The 26,419-nt window shown below is 40.9% G+C and overlaps 1 protein-coding gene across 10 annotated transcripts; it reads left to right on the forward strand.

Annotated features, from left to right (window-relative positions):
• The first annotated feature begins 1,604 nt into the window (after positions 1–1,604).
• Znf131 (zinc finger protein 131) lies at positions 1,605–22,525 on the forward strand. Of its 10 annotated transcripts, none has more exons than XM_042690547.1 (8): positions 2,452–2,551; positions 3,028–3,166; positions 4,229–4,330; positions 9,082–9,226; positions 13,818–14,175; positions 14,278–14,500; positions 19,446–19,576; positions 20,678–22,525. In XM_042690547.1, exons 2-8 carry the CDS (start codon positions 3,043–3,045, stop codon positions 21,359–21,361), a joined length of 1,767 nt encoding a protein of 588 aa, XP_042546481.1. In that variant the 5' UTR covers positions 2,452–2,551; positions 3,028–3,042; the 3' UTR covers positions 21,362–22,525. The 10 variants fall into 10 exon arrangements, with proteins under 10 accessions (XP_042546479.1, XP_042546475.1, XP_042546476.1 ...); XM_042690548.1 differs by lacking the exon at positions 2,452–2,551 and adding an exon at positions 2,581–2,812; XM_042690545.1 differs by lacking the exon at positions 2,452–2,551 and adding an exon at positions 1,605–1,622 and having other exon boundaries at positions 13,818–14,500.
• The last annotated feature ends 3,894 nt before the right edge of the window (positions 22,526–26,419 follow it).

Here is a 26,419-nt window from a genome sequence, read left to right on the forward strand (position 1 = left end):
AGCTAGTGCTCTACCACTTTGAACCACAGTGCCACTTTCAATTTGAGTTTTTTTTATGGTTGATCATGGGGCTTGAACTCCGGGCCTGGGTGCTGTCCTGAACTCTTTTGTTCAAAGCTAGTGTTCCACCACTTTGAACCACAGTGCCACTTTCAATTTTCTGGTGGTTAATTGGAGGTAATTTTTTGCTTGGGCTGGCACGAGCACCTGGTGTCTCCTGGTATTTTACCTATTTTCATTTCTTTAGTCCTTTCAAGTTTTTCCTTTTCTACTCGTCATAAACATTGCTTCTTCCTAGGAATGTCGTAGTTTCCACTGGATCCATCAAGGCCAGGAAACTCAAAATGAATGCTATGAGCCGAGTCTAAAACATTAGAATGTGGTGAAGGCTCAACTCTCACAGAGTGAGGTGCTCTGTATTTGGTTCAATGCAACTGTACAGGGGAATATACTAGAACTTCAAAAGGCCTATTTGAATGTGCAATTTCTTCATCATAACATATAGCTGGAGACTGGGAATGTGGCTTAGTGGGGAATGCTCGCCTAGCATGCAGGAAGCCCTGGGTTTTCAGTACCAACATAAACAGAAAAGGTCTTTAGTGGTGCTGTGGCTCAAGTGGTAGAGTGCTAGCCCTGAGCAAAAGAAGCTCAGGGACAGTGCCCAAATCCTGAGTTCAAGAAGAAAATAAAAGTAATAAAAAGAAAGATATGTAGCTGGGTATAGTGATTATTGCCTATAATCCTAGCACTAGGAATGCTGAGGCAGGAGAATCTTAAGTTCCCAGGCCAATCTGGACCAAGTGAGACCTTTTCTCAAAAACCCAAACCAAACCAAACCAAATACCTACTAGGAAACTAGTTCAACCTACAAAGCTACTATTCTGTATCACCCCTACACATAATTTTAAGCAATCTCATCTATATCTGTGTCTTCAACATCCATGTTATGGATACCCAAATCTTTGGATTTCCCTCATGTATCCACATGTCTCTTCAACATCCATCAATTCCATTTAGTTGATTTCTTGAAATTATTCTTCTTTCTCTCTCTGCTGATTTTAAAAAACAAACAAACATCTAGCCAGGGATCATGGCTCACGCCTGTAATCCTAATTACTCAGGAGGCTGAGATCTGAGGATGGCAGTTTGAAATCAGTTAAGGCTCTCCAATAAACCACTCAGAAAAAGCCGGAAGTGGCACTGTGACTCAAGTGGTAGAGCACTAGCCTTGGGCATAGAGGCTCAGGGACAGCACCTAGGCGCTGAGTTCAAGCCTCAAGACCAGCAAAATAAGTCGGACATTATTACCACTGTTTTCAAGGCTATCAAGGGTCTATCCCAGGGACAGGCTTTCAGTCCCAGGAACGCCATGATCTTGGCCCTTTGCTCAGGGCCTGTTGATCTTAGGACTGGCTTTCCCTTAACACCCCTCTCTCTGCCCTATTCATTCGCTCCCCACGCATTGTTTAACACCCAGCAATGACTGGAAGATAAATAGGCTCAGTACTCTACGAGGCTGAAGAGTTGGGCTGTCGGAACCACGTGTTTCCTGCGCGTGGCGGCGTGTCACATCCCTTCTTGCTCTGGGGACTCCTCTCCAATCCCCATTCTCACACTTTCCGGTGAGCATCAGCACATCCCCAAGTCGTGTGCACCCTGGTTTCCCGGGGACGCGTGGCCGAGCGGGGTCCCCGCGGGGCCGTTCCTTCCGGGGAGCTGGCGGCGGGGGCCTCGCGTGTCGGGCACCCAGGCCCCCAGCCCGGCAGACTCGTGCGGCGGGTCGGGCGCGGCGGGGAGGGGGAGGCCGCGAGCGGGGACCGGAGATCCCGGGCGTCCGGACGTGCTCGCGCCCGAGGCCGCCTCCGCGGCGCCGCGGCCGCTCGCCCCCCCCCCCCTCCCCGCCCGGGGCCCGGGAGAGCGCACGGCCTCCGGCTTCACGCGGGAACAAGGAGCACGCTGTGTGGTCCCAGCCGAGAAAATGGAGGGTGAGCGGCGGCCGGGCGCAGGGAGCGGCGCGGGGAGCGCACGGAAGGCGCGGCAGGCGCGGAGGGAGGGCGGCCCGGCCCGGCCCGGCCCGGGGCTCCGGCGAGGACGGTGGGCGGGCCGGGGCGTGGCTGAGGCAGCCGCCGACTCGAAGCCTTCGGGGCCCCGCGCGCGAGTTCCGCAGGCGTCTGGAGCTCGCGGGAGGGAGCGCGCACACCCGGGGTCACGTTGGGGAGGGTGAGAGGCGGAGGAGCCGCACTTTGGGAGGCCCCCGCACCGCACCGGGCCCGGCCTCGCTCCCGCCCAGCGCCCCCAGGGCCCCGCTTCCTTCCGAGGGCCGGAGCGGCCTAGCGGACGGCGAACGCCAAACTCCCTCGATCGGCTCCGCCCCGCTCCAGAGGCGGGGCCGGGGCGGGGCGGGCGTGGGGGGCGGGGCGGGCGTGGGGGGCGGAGCCAGGCCGCTGCTCGGAGTCGAGAAGGCCTCTCGTCAGCCGGAGTCGGACGCGGTGACGCATCACGTCGACGTACTTGACGCGCAGCCCCTGGGCCGCTCCTCCTTCCCCCCTGAGTGAGTGCCGGCCCGGTCAGGGCGGGGGAGAAGAGGGAGGGCGAGGGAGGAAGAGGCGACCCGGGAGTCGTTGTGGGCCGCGGGCCGGACCGGGTCTGGAGCGGCCGGAGCCCGGGTTGGGCCAGAAGGGTTTTGGCGGGCCGTTAGAGGGCCGCCGCGGCGGTGGGGTCCCCTCCCTTGCGGGACTTGGCGCGCCCGGCGCCCGGAGCCTTCGGCGCCGTGCCCACCCCGCTCCAGCTCGCGTCTCCCGGCTCCAATTAGGTCAGGCTCGGAGTCCCGCGGCTCCGGGCCGCAACGCGCGGCGGCCCCTCGGCTCGCCCTCCTCTCCGCCCTCGCCCCCCTCCCGGCCGCGCCCTGCCCCCTTCCCCTCCACGTTCTCGGCCTGTTTTGTTGTTTTGGTGGTTGTTTTATGCTCTCGGGGTTGTGCTTCTCGGCTCGAGCTCATGGGTGTACATTATCATGCTCCTCTTTTGTAGAGCACACCGACGGCCATGGAGGCTGAAGAAACGATGGAATGCCTTCAGGAGTTTCCTGAACATCATAAAATGATCCTGGACCGATTGAATGAACAGCGGGAGCAGGACCGGTTTACCGACATCACCCTCATTGTCGATGGTAGGTTAGGGCGGTGGGCACGGCTCCGGAGCCGGTTTAGGGCTTCGGTTCTCTCCCCTTCCACTCCCCGCCTTCCCCCCCCCCCTCTGAGCTGTGAAGGGGGTGCCTTGGGATTGGAGAACACTTGTCAGTGGTTCCCCCCATCGCCCCCCCCCCCCATCACGCTGCAGAGAGCTGGTTGGCCAGTCCTGCTTTCCAACCTTCTCCCGTGTTCCTCACGTTTCAGCTTCCCCCAGCAGGATGAATGAAGTTTGCTCATGGTACTTTTTTGCGTGCCAAGAAGAGGGTGGGTGTTGGAGATGAGAGAGGGCATCCCAGAATGTTTGATAAATAAGGACATTTCAAAGTGGTCTGGCTACTAAGCCTCCTGTGGATACGCTGCTTTTGTGGAGTAGTCCCTCAGTCATTTGGTTAAAAAGTGTTTGCCAAGTGGTCTTGGAAGGAGAATGTGAGATTTCCCTGACTGCTTTCATAGCTCCTTTGGGAGCTTCTCAAATAAATTGGGGTCTTTGCCAGTCTGAGTTGTTGTCATTATAATGGAAGCAAAGTCAACTTGGGTATTTTATAAATGATTTTTTTTTTTAATATATTGGGCTTCCAAATAGTAGATATAGTGAAACCTTTCCCATAGCAGACACATCTACCTTTGTACTTACTCAGTGGTGGTTTGGTGTCTTTGCTTTTTGTCTCTTTCCCAATGTATGATTTTTGGGTTGTCTTTAGTAGTTTCAACTGAGTAGGATATGCCTCTTTATTGCGTAATTGGATGTAGTAGGCTACGTATATTAGTAGTTAATTACCTAGTGTAATGAATTGGCTTTTATAAAAACCGAGTTAATAAAGGCGATGATTTCTTGGCTTTGTGTCTTTAGATTTAACTTTCTCAAAATAGCTAACAAGAATATTCTGCCCTTAATTTATAAAAATTATATATAGAGAGATAAATACAGATACTTTCATTATAAAGAAAGATCTGTTACTTTGTACAGTTTTCTCCTTTATAGTTACATTTCATTGTGGTGCATATATATCATGATTTTTCTCCTCCTTTGCTTTATTTAGGACACCATTTTAAGGCTCACAAGGCTGTTTTGGCTGCTTGCAGTAAGTTCTTCTACAAATTCTTTCAAGAATTTACTCAAGAACCTTTGGTAGAAATAGAAGGTAAGTTCTAAGTACAATACTTTAGAAAACAGCTGGTTCTTTGGTTTCAGATAGTTAATTTAGCAAAACACTATGTTATAAGGAGACTAGGTAAGTTGTTCTTTTGGCACTCAAACTTTACTTTTTGCCAATATAGGGGCCTGAACTCAGGCCTAAATACAGTCTCGAAGCTTTTTGCTCAAGGCTAGACTTCTATCACTTGAGCTATTACTCTGCTTCGGGCTGTGTGTGTGTGTGGTTACTTGGAGATAAGAGTCTTGCAGATTTTCTTGTTTGACTGGCTTCAAACTCTGTTCCTCATATCTCAGCCTCCTGCTTATGTAGGATTACAGGCATGAGCCATCATCACCTGGTTTTTTGTTTTTTGTTTTTTTCTGTGCAAATCCTGAGGCTTGAATTCAGGGCTTGGAAGCTGACCCTAAGCTTTTATGCTTAAGGCTAGTGCTCTGCCACTTGCACCACAGCTACACTTAAGGCTTTTTCTGGTGATTAATTGGAGATGAGTTTCACAGACTTTCCTGCTTGGGCTGCTTGGAACCATGATCCTCAGATCTCAGCCTCCTGTTTAGTTAGAATTACAGGCATGAGCCACTGGAGCCAGATGGATGGTTCACTTTTATTCTCCTCTTTGCCCTGAGTGATTTTATTTATTGGATATTTTTCCTTGAAGTTTCCATTTACTTTTTCCAGTCTTACATTTCATTGCTTGGAACACAGGAAAATTTCACATTTTCAATATTATAAGTCTTGAATTTCAGAACTTTCTTTGCATTCCTTTCTATTTGAAACCATTCCTAAATTCTCATATAATTCCTTGACAAGTGTCAGGACCAACACACGCTTCTAAGATTCTATTGGTCTACTGTTTCTCTTAAAGCTATTAGTTCATGAAGTAATAGTCTGATTTCCAAGAAAAATTCTCTGTGGCCTTCCAGTTAGCTCTTCAAGGTGATTGTTTTCTGTGAAGTACCTTGAATTCTCTGTGCTGCTCAATCATCATAAGATGAGGCTTACATGTTCTTTGGAGGAAAAAAAGAAAAACTCTTAGTAAAGAGAGGTATCACATACCTACCTTTGCCTCCCTTGACATAGAATAGACAAATATCATCTGATCCCTATTAATACTTTGGCCAGAACTAGTCATATAGCTTACTAACTGAAAGGGATTTGGAAGTATAGTCTTTATGTCCCCCTAAAGACGAGAGCCAGGCATTATTGAGCACTAAAAGTATCTAATGTGGGGCTGGGAAGGTAGCTCAGTGGTAGAGTGCTTGCCTTGCATGCATGAGGCCCTGGGTTCAATTCCTCAGCACCACATAAGCAGAAAAAGCCGGAAGTGGTGCTATGGCTCAAGTGGTAGAGCACTAGCCTTGAGCTGAAGAGCTCAAGGACAGTGCCCAGGCCCAGAGTTTAGGCCCCATGACCAGCAAAAAAAAAAAAAAAAAAGAAGTATCTAATGATATAGACATCTAAAGCACACTGAAAATTAGTTTGGCCAAGAGTGGTAGTACATGCCTATAATCCTGTCTAGGAGGGTAGAGATTGAAAGAATAATCATTTGAGGCTAGCCTGAACAAAAGGTAGCATGTCCTCCATCTCAACAAATAATCTGGGCATGGTGACTCAGACCCATAATTTGAGCATTCTTAATTTCAGCAGTTTTTAGTAGAATGTTCTGCCAGCAAAACCTGTGGGTGGTAGATGTTGATGTCGATGCAGTCTTTTCCACTGCTGAAACCAGTGATCACCCATCTTTTGAAATAATGAGTAAATGAAAACCACAATTTTTTGTTGCAGTGACTTTAGGTTTCAGATTAGTGGGGATGCTTTAAATTTCAGAAGAGGCCTTTGCTAATAGAAGTAGTGATGTACTAACATACATTGTTGTCTTTCACGAGGTGAAGCGAGTACCATCATATGGGAAAGACTAGGAAAAGTGAATTAAAGTAGCACTCAGGACATTCTAGTGGCCCTAGGATGTTTAGGAAGAAAGAGACCACCAATTAGGTATTACTTTAAAACAGCATCAGTTTTGTACTTGGCTTGACTTTTCTCTAATAGCTTTCCCATATGTCAAGGATTATTATTTGAGGCTCGCCTCTTGAAAAGTGTTTCCAGGAGCTGGTGGCTCATGCCTATAGTCCTAGCTACTCAGGAGGCTGAGATCTGAGGATTGGTATTCAAAGTCAGCCCAGACAGGAAATTCTGCAAGACACAAGAAGTGGAGCTGTGTCTCAAATGGTATGTTTTAGCCTTCAGCAGACAAAGCTCAGGGACAGTGCCCAGGCCTTGACCAACACCAGCCCAGCACCAAATTATAAGAAAAAAAAAAAAAAGTTGTTATTTCCCATTTATACTTCAGGTAGCTATTATGCTTTTTAGCTTTTGCTATTATAGTACTTCCTCTCATCAAAACTCAAAACAATAGGAAATAAGCCTGTTTGCCTCTGTAAATACAGATCTTAGCTTTCAGGGTTCTTGCTTTAGTTTTTATCTCTTTGAGTGAGGATATATTTTTTGTTATGAATAGGTTGCCTAGAAACACTATTCCCTGGGAAATTTTTGATGCCTAAGAGAGTAAAGAAAAGAGTTAAGAATATACTTTTATTTTGGAATATTCCAGTTAATAAATCTGTGGCTAGATTATCTTTTGATTATGTTTGATGGACACAGCACAGTCATAATGAAAATCTAGAGATTAGGGGCTGGGAAGGTGGCTCAGTGGTAGAGCGCTTGCCTTGCAAGCATGAGGCCCTGGGTTCGATTCCTCAGCACCACATAAGAAGAAAGAAAAAAAGCCGGAAGTGGCGCTGTGGCTCAAGTGGTAGAGCGCTAGCCTTCAGCTGAAGAGCTGAGGGACAGCGCCCAGGCCCAGAATTCAGGCCCCATGACCAGACCCCCCAAAAAAAAAAAATCCAGAGATTAAAGTGACAATCTAGCTCTCTGGATGGCCTTGGTTTTACTGTAAGACAAGTCCTTCAGTTCATCCACTTGTTACTTGTAGATGTCTAACCCCAGGCAAGCAGATTACTTACCTCAACTGAAAAGAAGGTTAATAGGCTTGTAATGACTAGTTGAAGTAAAATATACAGAAGGTCCAGTGTAGTGTTTAGTGCATTTCCAAAGTTTAATAAATGGAAGCTATTTTATAGAGTGCCTGTTAAATAATATGTATTATTGCAGAACTGGAAGCTAGAGATTGAAGCATAAGATATCCCTTAAAGAACTTGAAAATAAAATAGCACATTTAAGGGGTGCAAAAAGTGTTACTAAGGATGATGTTGCTAAAGAAAGAGACTGAGAGATTAGATGGCATTCAATAGGAATTATTTCAAAGAAGTGTTGACTTCTAAAAAATCTTAAAAAGTTTTAAAACGTAAGTGGCCCAGGTTGGAATATTCATTGCTAGTGGAGAGAGCAGCAATGGACAAGTTAGGTCTTCTTTCTGAAAGCAATCACTGTGAGATTTTCTTCTGTTCCTTTGACATGGTATGTCCATTCTAGTAAAGCACATGTCACTGTCAAGTATTTAGATTACAGGTAGATAAAACAAAAACACTTTTTGATTCTGTTATTTGGCCAGATTCTGGTTTAAAGAATGAATTTGGCACAGTATCTTCCTAAACACGGTCCATGAAATGGCCAAGTTAAAATGATCAGCAAGAATCTGGAGCTCCAGTATTGCCAGGTGCTGGTGGCTCATGCCTGTAATCCTAGTTACTCAGGAGGCTGAGAGATATGAGGATCACGGTTCAAAGCCAGCCCAGGCAGGAAAGACCCTGAGACTCTTAACTCCAATAAACCACCAGAAAACTGGAAGTGGCACTGTCGCTCAAGTGGTAGAACACTAGTTTTGAGCTGACGAGCTGAGGCCAGTGCCCAGGCCCAGAGTTCAAGCCCCATGACCATCCAAAAAAAAAAAGAGAGAATCTGGAGCTCCAAAAGAAGATAGGGCTGCAAATACAGCTTGAGCAGTCAGTGAACCTATAGATCATGCTGTAAAATATTTACCAACTCAATAGGTATAACATATATTGAGGTTATGTGAAACTCATTATTTAAATAAATGTATCATGATTTTAGTAAATCTGTTTAAAGAAAAAGAAATTAATGTTACATGATAATAAATGAACATCTAGAAACATCAAGTTCCAGTTCTTTTTTAAAGCAATTTCTTGACCTTTGATACTTTTTTCCTAACTTCAAATTTTGTCAACATGTAGAATGGGGATTAGCAGGGTTTGAAGGGAGAAGGAAATGGGTAGTTACCATCTTTCCTGGGCATAAAACCAGGAAAAGCAAAGATGGATAAACGTTAGAGATCTACAGTTTAACATTATACCTAGAGTCAACAATATCTTTTTAAACATTAAATTTATTGAAAAGGTAGAGTACCTAACAAGTTGAAATACAGGCAGAGAGGTATGAACTTTATTTGCTACACTGTTAAAGCCTTTAAAGATTTTTGGGATAAATTGATAGAGCTCGTCAACCTCTCTGGCAAGAATTTCTGACATATAACTACTTAATTCATATGGAGTAATAGGTCTTAACTGTTTTCTAAGGACCTACAGAAGTCTTTAGGAAAGTAAGCTTGCCTAGGTATTAGTGAAATGGGGATATATAGTATTGTGTTGTTAATGAGAATTTCTCCAGGAAATGACAAATAGTAATTAAAATGTCAAGCGTTTTATTTATATTTTAAGGTTTAAATTAATATGAGCACGTGCTAATGCACATCTTCTTTTCAGGTGTTAGTAAAATGGCCTTCCGTCATTTAATTGAATTCACATATACAGCAAAATTGATGATACAAGGAGAAGAAGAAGCCAATGATGTATGGAAAGCAGCAGAGTTTCTACAAATGCTTGAAGCTATCAAAGCTCTTGAAGTCAGGTAATTATTTCAGTGAGATGTAGATGGTCAATTTTGGGCATAGTCACCTTAGTAAAGAATTTATAGTATCATGTTATTTAAAGAGGTTACATTTTGAAATTAAGAATATTTAAAGATTTATAAAATACTCTTCTTTTTTTCACTTGCATCTGATTTCTTGTCTAAGAACTTCTAATAGACATCTTTAGTATCTCAAAATCTAGGCAGCTGCTTACAAAGTTTTCTGGGTTCTGTATACTTTCTTGTTGGCTTTAGGTTGTAAATTAATGGGATAAAATATCAGGCAAAAGCAGTGAGATAATTAGTCAAACTAGAAATACCCAAATGCATTCCATTTAAATCTAAATACTTGATAGGTGGGTTAAATCTAGCTCTGAGTTCTGAAGCACATAATGCAAAAAAAAAAAGTCATTTAGTTACATTAGTCATTGTTGTAAGGCTAAGAACAAATCAATTGCTGAGAAGCTATTAATATTGAAATAAAAATTTCCATAGGAGATATTAAGAAAACATTAAGATTGGGTGCTAGTGGCTCACACCCATAATCCTAGCTGCTCTGGAGGCTGAGATCTGAGGATCACAGTTCAAAGTCGTCCCAGCACGAAAGTCTGTGAAACTCTTTAATGCCAAAAAACTGGAAGTAGAGCTGTTTGTCAAAATGGTAGAGTGCTAGCCTTGAGCAAAAGAGCTCAGAGACAGCCCCCCAGGCCCTGAGTTCACCAGGACCGACCACGAAAACAAATATTAAGCCAGGCATTGGTGACTCACCCTGTAGTCCTAGCTCTTTAGGAGACAGATCTTGGTTCAAAGCTACCCCAGAGAGACAAATCCAAGAGACCTTTTATCTCAACCAGCAAAATGCTAGAGGTCAAGGTGTGGCTCAAGTGATAGTCTTGCATGGGAAAGCTAGAGAGCCTATAGTGTGATAGCAAATAGCAGGAGCCTCTGAGTGGGACATTCTAGCCTGTTATTGTTTTGGTCTTAATGGAGCTACTCAACTTTCTGTCCACTCAGTGACCTTACTTGTCAGTGGGAGGTAATAATGGTCCTTTCTACATAGAATTGTTTGAGAGAATTAAATAATTGGTGCACTACCTTACGTTGTGTCTGGCATATGGTACTCTAAATGTGTGAACTCTCATTATTACCTAGTACTTTTTTTTTCCCCCCGGTCGTGGGACCTGAACTTGGCCTGAGTGCTGCCCCTCAGCTCTTCAGCTCAAGGCTAGGGCTCTACTATTTGAGCCACAGCCCCACTTCCGGTTTTTTCTGCTTATGTGGTGCTGAGGAATCGAACCCAGGGCCTCATGCATGCAAGGCAAGCACTCTACCACTGAGGCACCTTCCCAGCCCATATTACCTACTACTTTTTTATGGTCAGTGTCAATACAGATCATTGATAGGACACCAGAGCATAATTTGTAAGATCATGAGAAAATGCAGTGATTCTAACTCAATGGTATGATTTAATCAGAGGATAAAAGTGAGAATAATTTTAAGTTATAATTGCTAATAAATACTGTCTTTTAGTTTAGCAGTTAAATTTTGAACTTTTCTGATAAGAACTTGGCATGTATGTATTCTGTAATTGTACAGAAGATGTATATTAAACATTGGTGAATCAGAACTACAGATGTGGCTCCAAGGGTAGATTGTGTGAGTACAAAAATGTTGAATGAAATCTCAAGGCCTGGAGTTCAAGTCCCAGAATTGGCATTAAAAAAATTGTGAGCCAGGTGCTGATGGCTCAAACCTGTAATCCTAGCTATTCAGGAGGCTGAGCTCTGAGGATCACAGTTTGAAGAAACATCCCCATGAGATTCTTTATCTCCAGTTAACCACTAGAAAGCCAGAAGTGGAGCTGTGGCTTAAAGTGGTAGAATGTTAGCCTTGAGCAAAAGAGCTCAGGGCAGTGCCAATGCCTAGTTCAAGCCCCATAACTGACCAAAAAAATTGTGAATGGATAGATAGGTATATGTGTGCCAATCAAAACCAAATTAGTACTCTCCTGAACAGAGAGCTAAAGTTGGGTAGCAAAGTAGAGGAGTGTGTAGATGAGCATATATTTGTTAAGGTCATCCCTTCTCAAAATGGAGGTAAACAAAAAGAATGGAGAGAGAGAGAGAGATGGGAGCAATTTCAGATTCTGTTTATTAAATCATGCATGAGAACCTTCTGGAAAAAATTCATGTGGTCTTTTTGTAGTTTATGGGTGTGAGTAGTATCTCTGTGATAGATCTTAGCATTAGCATGGTTGAACATACTCAGTGGCCTAGGTTAAATTTGAGAGGCATTTAATGAACTTCCATGTATAGTTAGGAGCTGATGGTAACAAGATGAGATCTTTATAATAATAACAAACATCAGTGCTCTTTACTTTAAGTGTAGTAACAGTTGTTTCTTGAACCAGATAGCCATTCAGTGTATTCTGAAGAGTTCCTTTGAAGACAGGAAGACAACAGTATTTATATATTAGCTGTTATAATACACTGTATAGGCTTCTACACAGCATGGCCTTTTCTGTATATAAGCTGTGTTTCAGTATTTTATTGCATGATTTACAAATTTTATATTTCAAATAAATTTTATATTTTAAATAACATATCAAGGCTGGTATTTAAATTTGTTCCTTTTTAGTTTGTTTCTGCTTGTTTAGTGACTTTCCAAGACTACTTCTATAAAGGCTATATTGTGAGAAATTGAAGTTTCTGCTAAATAACTACTGCTCAGCAAGTTTTCACACCCATGTTACGGTGCCTTGTGTCAGAGCACACCATCATTGTTCCTTCACACAGTTGTATCTTTGCCTTAGCTTTTAATTCCTGAGTGCACTGACCTCAAAATTAATTGGAGGTGAGAACTTTGGGTTTTGTAAGGTTTTTTTCCTGTACATGAACACAGCCCTGTGCTTGTTGGTGGCCTTCTATATTCCCTGGAATATCTTCAAGCTTTTCAGACTCCTAGGACACCTTATTTCCCAGTTGTTCCCTTTAAATTTTTGATTAACTTCTTGATAGCCCCAGTTGGAAATGACATCTTGTTAAAACAAGCTATCGCTATTGTTTTTCACAAATGCTTTGTGAATAGAGCTAATTGAAAAATGATCTGATTGAAATTAACTCTCTAAATATTTGTAGCCTATTCTAGATCTGGTTTTTGAATTAGTATATGTAAAGCACTTAAACTGTCAAAAAGTAATATTATGCATACGTTCCATTCCTTTTTCTTGAAATGCCTTCTTCTTGTTTTTTCACTGATAAAATCTTACTAAACATCTTTCAGTCTTGGTCCAGTCAGTTGCTTGTTCTCTAAAGCCTTGCCTGAGCAGGTTGACTTAGATATTTCTGTTTTTATTTTATACATTCTCCACTAAGCAATAATTAAGTTATTATCCCTTCATTCTTCCATTAGACTTCAACCCCTTGAGATAGAGATTATAAATGTTTCATCTTGAGGAAGCATTTGGCTAAGTTTGAAAAACTACCACTCAAAATTGTGTGTTTTCACAGCTACCCAGTTGCTATGCTTTTCTCCTTTCTGTAGCTGATGGGTCTGTAAAATCTCTTGCTTTACCAAATTCATCTCTGAGTACATCTGGCTTATCCCAGTTCTTGAATGATAACTGAAAACAAACATCTTCATTTCACTTTGCTATAATTACTTTATTGTATATTTTAAAACTGTATGAGAACGTTCCTGTTTATTAGAAAGTAGCAGTTGTCATATACCTTTTTCCCCAGCCTGATAAAAGTGGAAGTTGTCTATGTTCACCCATTTTAGTTGTTAAAGTTTCTTTGGCTTTTATATAATAGTATAGCCATGCTCACTCAATACATAGAAACGTTTTCATTACCACAGAAGGTTTCACAATAACTCTTACGGCTTATTCTAATACATATAGCAACCACTGCTCTGATTTTTATCATTGTAGCTTGTCTTTATTTAGAATATTATGTAAATGGCCCCAACAGCATTTATTCCTTCACATTTTACTTTTTTTTCACTTGAATTTGAGAGATTTTTCCATGATATTAAGAGGTTTTGTTATTGTTGTTATTCCTTTGGATATACCAACTTGTTTTTCTATCTGATGGTATTTGGATTGGTTTCTAGTTTTTGGCTGTTTAAACATGCTACTATATGCAGCTGTTGGATTTTATTTTGTCAGTCATGGGACTTAAACTCTGGGCCTGGGCACTGTCCCTCAGCTCTTCATCTCAAGGCAAGCGCTCTACCACTTGAGCCATGGCACCACTTCCAGTTTTCTGGTGGTTAATTGGAGATAAGAATCTCACAGAAAGCCGGGCGCTGGTGGCTCACGCCTGTAATCCTAGCTACTCAGGAGGCTGAGATCTGAGGATGACGGTTAAAAGCCAGCCCGGGCAGGAGAGACCATGAGACTCCTATCTCCAATATCGCCAGTTTCATTGTTTTAATTACTATAGCTTTTGAGAAAGTCTTAAAATCAACATAGGCCTCTTTTGTTTTCTGCCCTTCCCTATAAATTTTTTATCAGTTTATCAATTACTTTAAAGAAGCCTGCTGAGATTTTGATCTTACAGATTTTTAAAATTCATACACTCTGTTTTAGAAACAAGGAAAACTCAGCTCCACTAGAGGAAAATACCACAGGGAAAAATGAGACAAAAAAACGAAAGATTGCAGAAACTTCAAATGTTATCACTGAGTCATTGCCATCTGCAGAATCAGAACCTGTTGAAATTGAGGTGGAGATTGCCGAAGGCACAATCGAAGTGGAAGATGAAGGCATCGAGACACTAGAGGAAGTGGCATCTGCTAAGCAGTCCATAAAGTACATACAGAGCACAGGTTCCTCTGATGATTCTGCTCTAGCACTGTTGGCGGATATTACCAGCAAGTACCGTCAAGGTGATAGAAAAGGACAAATTAAAGAAGATGGCTGTGCATCTGACCCCATAAGCAAACAGGTAGAAGGTATTGAAATTGTGGAACTTCAGCTGTCACATGTGAAGGACTTGTTCCATTGTGAGAAATGTAACCGTTCATTTAAATTGTTTTACCATTTTAAGGAACACATGAAATCACACTCCACAGAGAGTTTCAAGTGTGAAATATGCAATAAAAGGTATCTTCGAGAGAGTGCATGGAAACAGCACCTAAATTGTTACCACCTTGAAGAAGGTGGAGTCAGTAAGAAGCAAAGAACTGGGAAAAAAATTCACATTTGTCAGTACTGTGACAAACAGTTTGACCACTTTGGACATTTTAAAGAGCATCTTCGAAAACATACAGGTAATTAGCAAATACTTTGTGTTAAAAGCATATTTTTTTTCTACATTGACCTGAAATATAAACCTTTAGTTTCTTTTGTCCTGTGTTTTCGAATGTGCAGGCTATAAAAACATTGCTTCTGTAGTCTCTGTTGAAATAATGATGCTTTAAGTGCAAATCTGGATACATTTTGAAAGTGATTGTCACTCTTATGACTTGTCAATTTTTATATTTCTCAAAGATATATGTAAAACAAGTTTGTAGTTTATTTACTAAAGACAGTGAGTTATTAAATCCTAATTACAATGCCACTTTACTCTTCCTGTTTTTATGTTACAAGAAATATTGATAAATACTTTCTAGCATTTTTATAATTTTCTATGTACTTGCCTGTTTTGCTTTAGTAGATACACAATGAATGTCTATCTCCTACCTGTCTCAGAGGTAAATATGTCAGGACTGGTGGACAGATTGGGAACTGAAGAGGTTAATGGCTATATACTTCCTTTTCCTAGACACCATCCCATGCCCGAGGGGGCAGTCCTCGCAATTCCACCTCTGGCCCTCACAGTTCTTCATTCCCTCCACATATTTTTTTCCTTGTCCAATTCACAGTCCTTGCTTCCATCCCCAAGCAGTCCTTGCTAGATCACCAAGCCATGCATGGGACTGATCACCCATGACTTGCATCTTGGGGTAAGTCCTAAACCCTTTATAACAAGAGTTCATAGGGTGCAGTTACTTTCAGGTTTCCAACTTCTGGACACTTGGTACCAAGTTCTTTTGTTGTTGGTCGTGATGGTGGTTGTGGGGCCTGAATTCTGGACCTAGGCACTGTCCCTCAGCTCTTCAGCTCAAGGCTAGCGCTCTACCACTTGAGCCACAGCACCACTTCTGGCTTGTTCTGCTTATGTGGTGCTGAGGAATCGAACCCAGGGCCTCATGCAGGCAAGGCAAACACTCTACCACTGAGCCACCTTCCCAGCCCGTTACCAAGTTCTTATGACATAAAATGGTTAGAGCTTCGTGAATTACTAGTATGATAAGTACAACACAGGTATCCTACGCTGCTTAGATTTTTTTCATTTTAAAGAGTTTTGAAAACTACTAGTGAAATACTGTGTAGTTCTTCACTGTCCAAGGTCACTGAATTAAAAGAACCAGATAGATTAGGATAATGTGTTATCCTTCGTCATTCAAACTCTTGGTATCAGTATTTAGGAACTAAATTAACACATAAATAGCAGAATGTAATGCTTTGCTTAAGGCTCAGTATGGATTTAAAAAGCTTTCATTGTTTAAAGGTATTAGACTTATTAAATCTTTTGGAATATTAAATATTATTTCAAACACTGATGCATTCCTCTTTGGTATTTGGAAGCCTCCTATAGTTATGTATTCTAGTCCTTAAAAAGCAAAGCAAATAATCAAGCTGGGCATGATACATATCTGAGGATTACCGTTCAAAGCCAGTCTGAGCAGACAAAATGTTGGCAACTCTTCTCTCCAGTTAATGAACAAAAAGCCAGAAGTGGAGTTAGGGCTCAAGTGGTAGAGCTTCAGCCTTTATCAAAAAGCCAAGAGAGAGGGCAAGGCCTGGGTTCAAGCCTCAGTACCAGCACCCCTACTCCGACCCCCCCCCAAAAAAAATGCAAATAGTCATCTAATTTATTGGTAAACATTTTTGTTTTGTGGGTTAACTTTGCAAACAGATTCATATGCCAGTAGCACAGTAAAAAAAAATTCACAGGTAACCAGTAAACTGTCTTAAGAGGAGTTTCTATATCCCAGTAGGTGATCCATTGCTTTTGTATTATTTTCCAGGAACTCATTAAAGTAGCAGCTATTATTTATCTCTAGCCTAAAATATTACCTTGTGACTATTCAATAACAGAACAACAAAACATTTTAGAAATTTTTAAATATGTTCTTTATGTGCTGCAATTTTAATTTTTTGTTTTTTTAGCTAATCCTAAAATCCTGGAACTCAGGACCTGGCACTGTCCCTGAGCTTCATTTGGTCAAGGCTGGCACTCTACCACTTGAGCCACATGCCACTTCCAGCTTTTTCTGTTTATTCGAACCCAAGGCCTCATGCATGCTAGGCAAGCACTGTACCACTAGGCCACATCCCCAGCCCCACTTTTAAATTTTGTATTGGGCAATAGAGTATAAGCGGAAGTACATTAATGTTGTATGTCTTTTTAAATGATGTGAGATAACTTGGGCAACTTAATTGACTCATTAATATAAATGCGAGAGCCAGATGTCCATTAGAGAAAGAGTTTGACAAAGGAAGATTTGTTTGCTAAGTCAGGGAGCACATGTGATCTGATCAGATTTCTATTTTAGAGAAATGATTAGCAAGATAAATTGGAGGTAAAAGCTGCTAGCTTTCATGAAGTCTTAATGAGTAATTAAATCAGAATGAGAGGCTAGGTAAAGGCAGCAGTAGTAGAAAGGGAATGGATATTTCAGTAATATTAAGTAGGCAGAATTTACAGTACTTGGTAATCAATAGAGTATGGGGGTAGGGATAAAAGAATGACTTAGCTTTCATTTGAGTGATTATATAATTGGATGACTACATGATTATCAACTTAAAAAAATATAGAAGGATAAGCAGTTTAAGAGTAATAGAAAATACCAGACAGCTGTATCAAAGAGATAAGTAATGTGAATGACAACCTAGAGGTGATGTTTAACCTTGTTTTCAGCTTGTTCTTCCTACTTAGTGTAGAACCAAAAAAGTTGTATATCCAGAAAAGTTGTAAATCCAGATGCAGCTCTGGCCCTAATTCTGACATTTGCCAGTTTGTACTTGCCCGGTCACTTTTATTTGGAACTGCTTTATAGAAATAAAGATAATGGACCAGGCACTAGTGACTCATACCTGTTATCCTGGCTACTCAGGGTGAGATGCAACCAGTTGAAGCCACCAGGGCAGAAAAGTCTATGAGACTCATTCAGTTAACCAGAAAATAGCTGGAAGTTGAGGTGCTTTGCTCAAGTAGTAGAGCACCAGCCTTGAGCAAAAACTCAAGTGAGAGTACAAAGCACTGAGTTTAAGCCCCAGTACTAGCTCACTTGTATGCAGGTTTGTACACACACAAACATACAAAGATAATGGTACCTTCTACACATTATAGTAGTAAAAAACTGATAAAAGCACTTTAAAATCTAACTATACACACATCTAAAATAGAATTAATCTGTTTCTGCTTCTAGATTTCATTAGGCTTATTAAGTTTTTTAAATAGAAACAGCTCAAGTGGCATGTAATGAAAAGTGAACTTAACTACTTAAGTAGAACTCTTCAGAAGCACCCTTCAGAAGCAGAGGGTGTGATTTGATGCCTGCTTAGACATACACAAGGTTTTAGGTTCAGAATCTGTGAGAATTTGATTTTTTTATAGTGCATGGATATTCATAATTACTATTATTTCATTTTTTTGTTACTATTTTGCTATTACTGCACATTATGCTATAGTATGTATCCTTGTACATTTATCTCATGCACACGTTCAATTGTGTGTGTGTGTGTGTGTGTGTGTGTGTGTGTACACCCATGAGTGCGTGCGCCAGTACTAGGGCTTGAGCTATCCCTGAGCTCTTTTTGTTCAAAGCTAGTACTCTACCACTTGAGCTATATAGCTTCACTTCCAGCTTTGAGTGGTTAATTGGACATAAGTTTCTTGAACTCTTATCTGTTAGGATCGCTTTGAATGGTGATCTTCAGATCCTAGCCTCTTGAGTAGCTAGGATTATAGGCATGAGCCACCAGAACCCAGGTCAAGTAATTTTTGAGAGGAGAATTACCATGTTAATTTAAAATACCATGCACTTTAAATCTTGTCAGATCTTACCAAATTGCCCTTAAGGCTATACCAATTTGTGCTTGTATCTTTTGGTGATAATGAAAATAATAGTATGTCTACAGCATCATTCTTTCCCTGATTTCCCTTAATCCTTTACTGAGTGTTTTTATTCCCTTCCTCATTAAGCATTTCGGCTATCCGTAACTTTCCACTTACTTTATGGCCTCATTCTGACTTCTGTATCATACGTAGGCCTCATTATGCATACATTTTCTTGTATTATTTTCTCATTTAGAGGTATCCTACTTGCTCTAATAGAGCTTCCATCTTGGAAGATTGCAAATTGCTTAGTCCTACTGACCTTCATTTAGATAATTTGGTGTCAGATTTATCTTTTATTCTAATTGGTATTCCATGCCTCTATTGTGGTGTACAGGATCCCTGTACACACTTCACCAGTAGCACATGACATACTGTCTTCCCACTGACAACTTAGCATCCACCTTGTTACCTCTTTTACTCCAAAGGAACAAAACACAACAAAAATTGATATCAAAATCAATGAAATTCAGACTCCAGTGGCTCACAGTTGTAATCCTAGACTTGAGAAGCTTGAGACTGAGGGTGGGGGATGGCAGGTCCAGGCTAGCCTAGAAACAAATTCAAGAGACACCTCTACCCCTGTTGCCCTTCTCAACCCATACCTGGGGTCAATAGTGTTCACTTTTCATCTCAAACTACATGGGAGGCTGATATTGAGAAAATCATGGTTGCAAAAGCAAAAAAGTCCATGAGACTCTCTCCATGGAGTGAAGCTGGACACTGTAATGTGCACCTGTGACCCCGGTAATAATAAAAATCTAAAATTAGACAGGTTATAGCTTAGGCTCACAAGGGGACAGGGTGGGAAAGCATATTTCAAAAATAAAACGTAAAATAAGGGCTGGGGGCCCAGCCTATCAGTAGAGCACCAGCCCAGCAAGCATGATGCTATGAGTTCAAACATAAATAACCAAAAAGGAGGTGAGGATGCAGCTCAGCTATAGAATACTTTGATCCCCAACATTGAAAAAAAAATTTTTTTGTTTTGCTTTTGCTTTGCTGTTTGTCTTAATTTGTCAGTGTATTTTTTTTTTCTCTTACAATAGGTGAAAAGCCTTTTGAATGTCCAAATTGTCATGAAAGATTTGCTAGAAATAGCACCCTCAAATGTCACCTCACAGCATGCCAAACTGGAGTAGGGGCAAAAAAGGGAAGAAAGAAGCTTTATGAATGCCAGGTATGTGGGAGTATATTCTGTCCTTACCAGAGCAATCTGCTAATTACAATGAAAGGTAAACTATCTCTGCTTTACCTTGGTTTGACTTGGGATTTTTTGTTTTTAGTACAATGGTGCAGAAGCAATTTGTGTTCAGTAGAAAACATTTTTCGAATTTGCATTTTGATCTTTTCCTGCAGTAATAAAGTATTACAGGATTTCTCCCTTGTGACAGTGGGTGGCGGCAGCAAGCCACAGCTCTCAACTAGCCTTGGCAGTTATGAGGCTAAACAACAACCCTATACTATAGTGTGCTGTGTTGCATGCTAAATGCATGTTTACTTAAAATGTTTACAGTAGCCAGGCCAGTGGCTCATACCTGTAATCCTAACTACTTCAGAGATTTAAGGATCACAGTGTAAAGCCAGCCCAGGCAGGAAAGTCTGTGGGACTCTTCCCTCTAAATTAACCAGCAAAAAGCAGTAGAGCTGTTGCTCAAGTAGTAGAACATTAGCCTGAACAAAACTAAAGCTCAGGGATAGCAAAACTTGAGTTCAAGCCCCAGGATAGGCCTTCCCCCTAAAAAAAATTACAATGAGTGCGTCGATGTCATTCTATCCTAAACTGAGAAACATCTGAGACATTTAAGCAAAAGTTGATGGCTGGGAAAGAAAGTACATTGTTCTGTCAACTTTATATGGGGGGTTAGTTTTTTTTTTTACTGTACATGGCATTAATGTCAATAAAATGTATGTTCTAAATAACAAGCAGTCTGAAGCTAGTTTAAACGAAGGGCAATCATTCAAATTTGGGAGGAAGTCAGGGGAGGTATACCATTTGTAACTAGATTTTCCATGATTATTTTTATCCTAAGTAATATAGTGGTTTGAAATCTTGAGATTATGAGAAAATCTATCTTACTCTTTATGCTGAAGAATTTATATAATAATTGAACAGTGAGATACTGAAATATTTACCAGAATGTATTTTAAGTGTAATAGCTCTGACTAGATACTGTGGATAACATTTTCAGGATAGTCTTATTAGCAAGTGTTATATAGAGAATAAGTGTATGCATATTGAACGCAAGTATTGCTAACATCATATATTTGGTTATTTCAGGTCTGTAACAGTGTCTTTAACAGCTGGGACCAGTTCAAAGATCACTTGGTAATACACACTGGAGATAAACCCAACCATTGTACGCTATGTGACTTGTGGTTTATGCAAGGAAATGAATTAAGGCGGCACCTCAGTGATGCTCACAATATTTCAGAGCGTCTAGTAACTGAAGAAGTTCTTTCAGTAGAAACACATGTGCAAACTGAGCCAGTGACGTCAATGACTATTATAGAACAAGTCGGGAAGGTGCATGTGTTACCATTGCTTCAGGTCCAGGTAGACTCAGCACAAGTGACTGTGGAACAAGTCCATCCAGATCTGCTTCAAGACGGCCAAGTGCATGATTCACATATAAGTGAACTTCCAGAGCAGGTCCAAGTGAGTTATCTAGAAGTGGGTCGAATTCATACTGAAGAAGGTACTGAGGTACATGTTGAGGAGCTCCATGTTGAACGGGTAAATCAGATGCCAGTGGAAGTACATACTGAGCTTCTAGAGGCAGACTTGGATCACATGACTCCTGAAATCATGAGCCAAGAGCAGAGAGCGCCTACCCAAGCAGAAGCTGCTGAGGCTGCCAGGGAAGATCATGACGGTGCTGAGGGTTTAGAGACCAAACCAACGGAAGATTCCCAAAATGAAACGGCAGAGGATGACAGAACAGCAGTGCCCATTTTGCAATGAAGTAACAGATTAGTGTATTTTTAAATATATATGTTCAGTTTTTGAACTGATGATGGGCAGTGTGACTGTCCTCAAGCTAACAGATAAGTGGACCAAAGCTAAACTATTTCATTTTGTGCTGAACTGTTTCTATGGAAACACGCTGATACCCCTCCCCCAAGTTAATGACAGAATGGGGATTTTTCTCATAAATGAAGGGGAGCTTGGAGAAGTATATTTCTGGAAACTTAAATGGGTTATATTCTTACTATATAGTTGGGTACAAATGTATCTATTTTCATTGTGGAAAGGATCCCTTTTCTCTTTCCCAGGTCATGTCCTTCCTCAAATTCTTTCCATATTGTAAAATCAAATGTAAAATCATTAGAATACAAGTTTATGTATTCTAATGCATGTTAGAAAATTGAATATATAGGAAACAAGGCTGCATGAAGAAAAGTGCGTTGTTGCTGTGCAGTTAAGTTTTGGGTCTGGCTTTCTTTCTTTTGAAGAACATTGTTGTCTATCCCAGTAGTCACAGATGCCAACTCTGTAACAGAAATGGTGGTGGCAAAATTTATAGAATGTAAAAAAAAAAAAACAAAACACCCATGTGCCTTTCAAAACCAACTAAACTTCTAGAAAGCATCTGTGGTTCTTTCAAAGTTTGTGTTGTAGAAGCATTGTAGCAATTATAGTACTTCATATTTTTGCTTATAATGACAATTGCCAATTCCTTTTCATTTTAAGTTAGGTTCAGAAATTTCTTTGGATGGCAGCTAAAGGGCCATTTTCAATTGGGAATATTCATTTACATCTGTGGTAAACTTTATTTTGATAAAAAAAATTGCACTAGTATTTTACCACCAGATTGAAAAAAAATGAGCATCATTTAAAAATTAATGTATTTAAAATAAAGTACAGAGGAAAACATGTATATATCAGGCTTTGTTTTGAATGGAATCTTTTCCCCAATCCTTAATGTAAAGATTCTGTGCTATAACTTTTAAAGCCATACAAATAAGAGTGCTAAACTGTGGACTTAAAAGTAGGTATGTAAATATTTTTAATCAGTATTACTTGGAAATAAAATAACAACCACATAAAATAAACCAATATGCTATTTTCTTTACCTGTTAAATATTGGGAAATACATTTTTGAAGTAAACTTTAAAATTATGTGTTTATGGCTCTTTATTTAATTACCAGTGTGGAAGTTGGTGTATGGTAAGATAACTTTTCCCCATATTTTTGCATCTGTCTTAAGGTGACTTACGAATTTAGATGAAGAATTCTCCGCTGCAACAACAGCCCTAAAGAAAGAGGAGAAAGCCGGGCGCCAGTGGCTCACACCTGTAGTCCTAGCTACTGAGGAGGCTGAGATCTGAGGATCTCGGTCCAAAGCCAGGCCCAGCAGGAAACTCCAAGAAACACTTATCTCCAATAAACCATCAGAAAACAGGAAGTGGCTCTGTAGCTCAAGTGGTAGAGTGCTAACCTTAAGCTGAAGAGCTGAAGGGCAGCACTCAGGCCGAGTTTAAGCTTCCCCCCCCCCCCCAAAAAAAAAAAGAGGAGAAACTAGTGGGCCTATACTCCTAGCTACACAGGAGTCTAAGATCTTATGATCATGGTTTGAAGCCAGCCTGGGCAGGAAAGTCCATGAGAGTTTCCTGGAAGTGGAGCTGTGGTTCAGGTAGCACTAACCTTGAGCAAAAAAGCTCAGGGACAATACGTATGATGCCCTCAGTTCACGCCCCACGACTGGCACACCAAAAAAAGGAACAAGTTTATATTCTTTGTAGTACTTCCATAGTAAGCACAATGAGTGAAATTTTTTTGTAGAGTCTGTTTATTTAAGCACTTTCACTCCTTAAATTTAAATTTAAAAGATAATTGGGCTAATGCCTTTTGATAATCCTGATGTTAAATGCTAACACATGAAATACTGAAGAGAATAGCTTTGATCAACTAGAGAGGTCCTGGATTTAGATACATCAGGAATGTAAAAGTTTATGCACTTTAAGTGCATAAACACTTCAACAAATATATTCTACTTGGCAGTTAAATACTGTTAAGCTTATTTATATTTTTTCTACAAATTAAAGAATACTGATAAATAGAAGTAATCACACTGAGTTTTTTAACTTGCCTTAGACCTATGTTCCTGAGTTAACTTTTTTTTTTTTTCTAAAGCCCAGAAGACATTGACCTCAAATGTGTAAATTGTCAGCTAGTATCTCATGAATAAAGTATGATAATCCTCTTTCAAGAGTTCTGACCACCGGTAGAAATCAGGGACAAAGGCACATCAAATGTTACAAAGTTATTACTTGAATTTTCACAAATTTGGTGAAGCCTTCCAAGGTAAATTGGAGGAACAAGTATAGCGCCACCATGCTCAGATTACCAGTAAATTTAGCTGGGCGCCGGTGGCTCACACCTGTAATCCTAGCTACTCAGGAGACTGAGATCTGAGGATTGCAGTTCAAAGCCAGCCCAGGCAGGAAAGTCCGTGAGACTCTTATCTCCAATAAACCAGTAGAAAACCAATTGTGGCACTGTGGCAAGCGGTAGAATGCTCGCCTTGAGCTGCAGAGTGCAGGGACAGCACCCAAGCCCAGAGTTCAAGGCCCATGACTGACAAAAAAAAAAAAAAGAATATCAGTTAATTTGATTGGAGAGGGGAATGAAAAGTACCAAGTGGAGATAAATCTTATATTGAATAACAGTTTATAGTTTACAAAGCACTTTTCATGGAACATAACTTTTTAAAATGAATATTTGCTCAAGTATTGAATTGGACATTCTTGTGTTTTCCCTACTAACTAGGAGTTATTCCCTCTGGGGCTCTATGAATTAAGTGTACTATGTGGTAGTTGTGCAATAGAGTACAATGGTGGTTTCATATGAGAGCCTCTATCTCTCCTGCACTGAACAGCACCAACTCAATCACCAACTGGATATTCATCCATTGAATTATGCTACCCAGGGTCAGTTAAGTGTTCACTATTACAACATTGCCTCCACTTCAGTACTTTTTTATTTTTAGTCAGTCGTGGGGCTTGAACTCTGGGCCTGGACTGCCCTGAGCTCTTCAGCTCAAGGCCAGTGCTCTACCACTTGAGCCACAATACCACCTCTGGTTTTCTGGTGGTTAATTGGAGATAAGAGTCTCATGGACTTTCCTGCCCAGGCTAACTTTGAACTGAGATCCTCAGATATCAGCCTCCTAAGTAGCTTGGATAACAGGTGTGAGCTACCAGTGCCCAGCTACCAGTACTCTTCAACCACTGTAAAGTTCAAGTCCCTCCTGGCCATCCACGTCCCTAAGTATAGTGGTGCCCTAGAATAAATCACATCTCCAGAAAGCACAATAGCCTGGCACCAGTGGCTCACACCTGTCATCCTAGCTACTCAGGAGGCTGAGATCTGAGGATCACGGTTCAAAGCCAGCCCAGGCAGGAAATGTCCGTGAGACTCTTTATCTCCAATAAACCATTCAGCAAACCAGAAGTGGCACAGTGGCGCAAGTGGTAGAGCGCTAGCCTTGAGCTGAAGAGCATAGAGACAGTGCCCAGACCCAAAGTTCAAGCCCCACTACCAACAAAAAAAAAAAAAAAAGCACAATAATTAACAATTACAGTTTTACTTAAAAAAAAACATACAGCCTGGGAACAATCAAATGAGATGGGGGAAGAGGGATATGGTGGTGCTGTGAAACAGGGTTTCTATGTTTTACCTAGTTTATCATGGACCCTGAAGTGTTCACCAACCTGTAAGCTTCATAAACAGGCTGAGTAAACCATTGACCTTTGGTGACTGAACTCCATTCAATCTCCAGACCCACTCTGTCAGAAAGTCTTGGAGCTGATAGGTATGGGCCCGTTATGCTTGGTGCCTCCAGTGGCCTGTCCTCCATCTTGAAGCTGTCTCATGCTCCCCCACCCCCACAGTTCATTAGCATAAATGGGTAAGGTCAAAAGAGCCTTGATAATAACAAGTGACAGCCTTATCAGGAAATTCCAAAAGTTTTAGGAACTCTGCTAGGAACCAAGGACAAATACCAATTTTTTTATTAGACCATATTAATCCGACTTTTAAAAAAATTAAATCCCATTATTAAAAATCTTGAATGTAAACAGAAGGCTGTTACAGTTGTACTAGTTTTAAGAAGGCTGCCATCCTTATACACTACTGAATATAAGGAGTATAGGTATTTCAATGCTTCATGATTTGAAAGGTCTACTGTGCATTTTGTAGGTCAAAAGAAGCTTACAGGCTTAAGCCCAAGAGTGAGGCCTAACTGTAAAGTCTTCATCTGGCAGATAGGTTTTGGTAGACATCTTCAGTTGAAAATAGGCTGTCTTAAATGTGGTCAGTAAGATGGTCACCTGAGAATAGTATTTTACAGTTTTGATGTGCAAAATTACAAGTTAAATGCCTGATTTAGAACATTCAGCCTGATTTGTTGGAGAAAATAGCTTTGAAGTCATTTAACACCAACCTTTGCGTTAATTACATCTGGAGACAGAGACGCAAGCTAAATGCTCTTCATGTGAGCTGTGCTGTTACTGAAAACTTACTGTAAAGGATTGAAATAAGAAACAGTAGGAATTCTAACTGTCAAACCCTTGTCACCAATTAATGAAATCTTTTATAGTTAAAAGTCCAGAAGACAATTGCTTTAAAACTATGAATGATTTAAAATCATTATGTCATACAAATACAGTCTGGACTTAAAGAATATCTTAAAATTCGACTCTGTCCTTTAAACATTACTTCTGGCCCGCAGGCAGGCGGCTGATGTCTTTTTCTCCTCATCCAGTCTGAGACAATTATCTAAGGTGAACTCCTAGTCTTAATATTCTTGCAATATAGCCTGGGAAAGAACTTGCTACTACATACTTCTTAGTTATCTAGAGTTCATGAGGTTACTATAATGCTTTTGTTTTATAAATGGAGGACAGAGTACACAAGAAACAGTGGGTAAATGAATTTGAACTGAGGGAGTTGGACTCTCCTCCCCCCCCCCTCCCATTGCACTACTGACCACTAAAACATAGACACCTTTCCGTGAGA

Source organism: Dipodomys spectabilis, unplaced genomic scaffold, assembly GCF_019054845.1.
Source record: "Dipodomys spectabilis isolate Male_0828 unplaced genomic scaffold, ASM1905484v1 ptg000138l, whole genome shotgun sequence".
NCBI classification, from domain to species: Eukaryota; Metazoa; Chordata; class Mammalia; order Rodentia; family Heteromyidae; genus Dipodomys; species Dipodomys spectabilis.

Bases quoted from the DNA above. Each gene is read 5' to 3' on its own strand.
- Znf131 (XM_042690545.1), top strand. From the start codon at position 3,043: ATGGAGGCTGAAGAAACGATGGAATGCCTTCAGGAGTTTCCTGAACAT. The intron at 3,167-4,228 runs GTAGGTTAGGGC...TGCTTTATTTAG, and splicing joins CATCACCCTCATTGTCGATG to GACACCATTTTAAGGCTCAC. The intron at 4,331-9,081 runs GTAAGTTCTAAG...TCTTCTTTTCAG, and splicing joins ACCTTTGGTAGAAATAGAAG to GTGTTAGTAAAATGGCCTTC.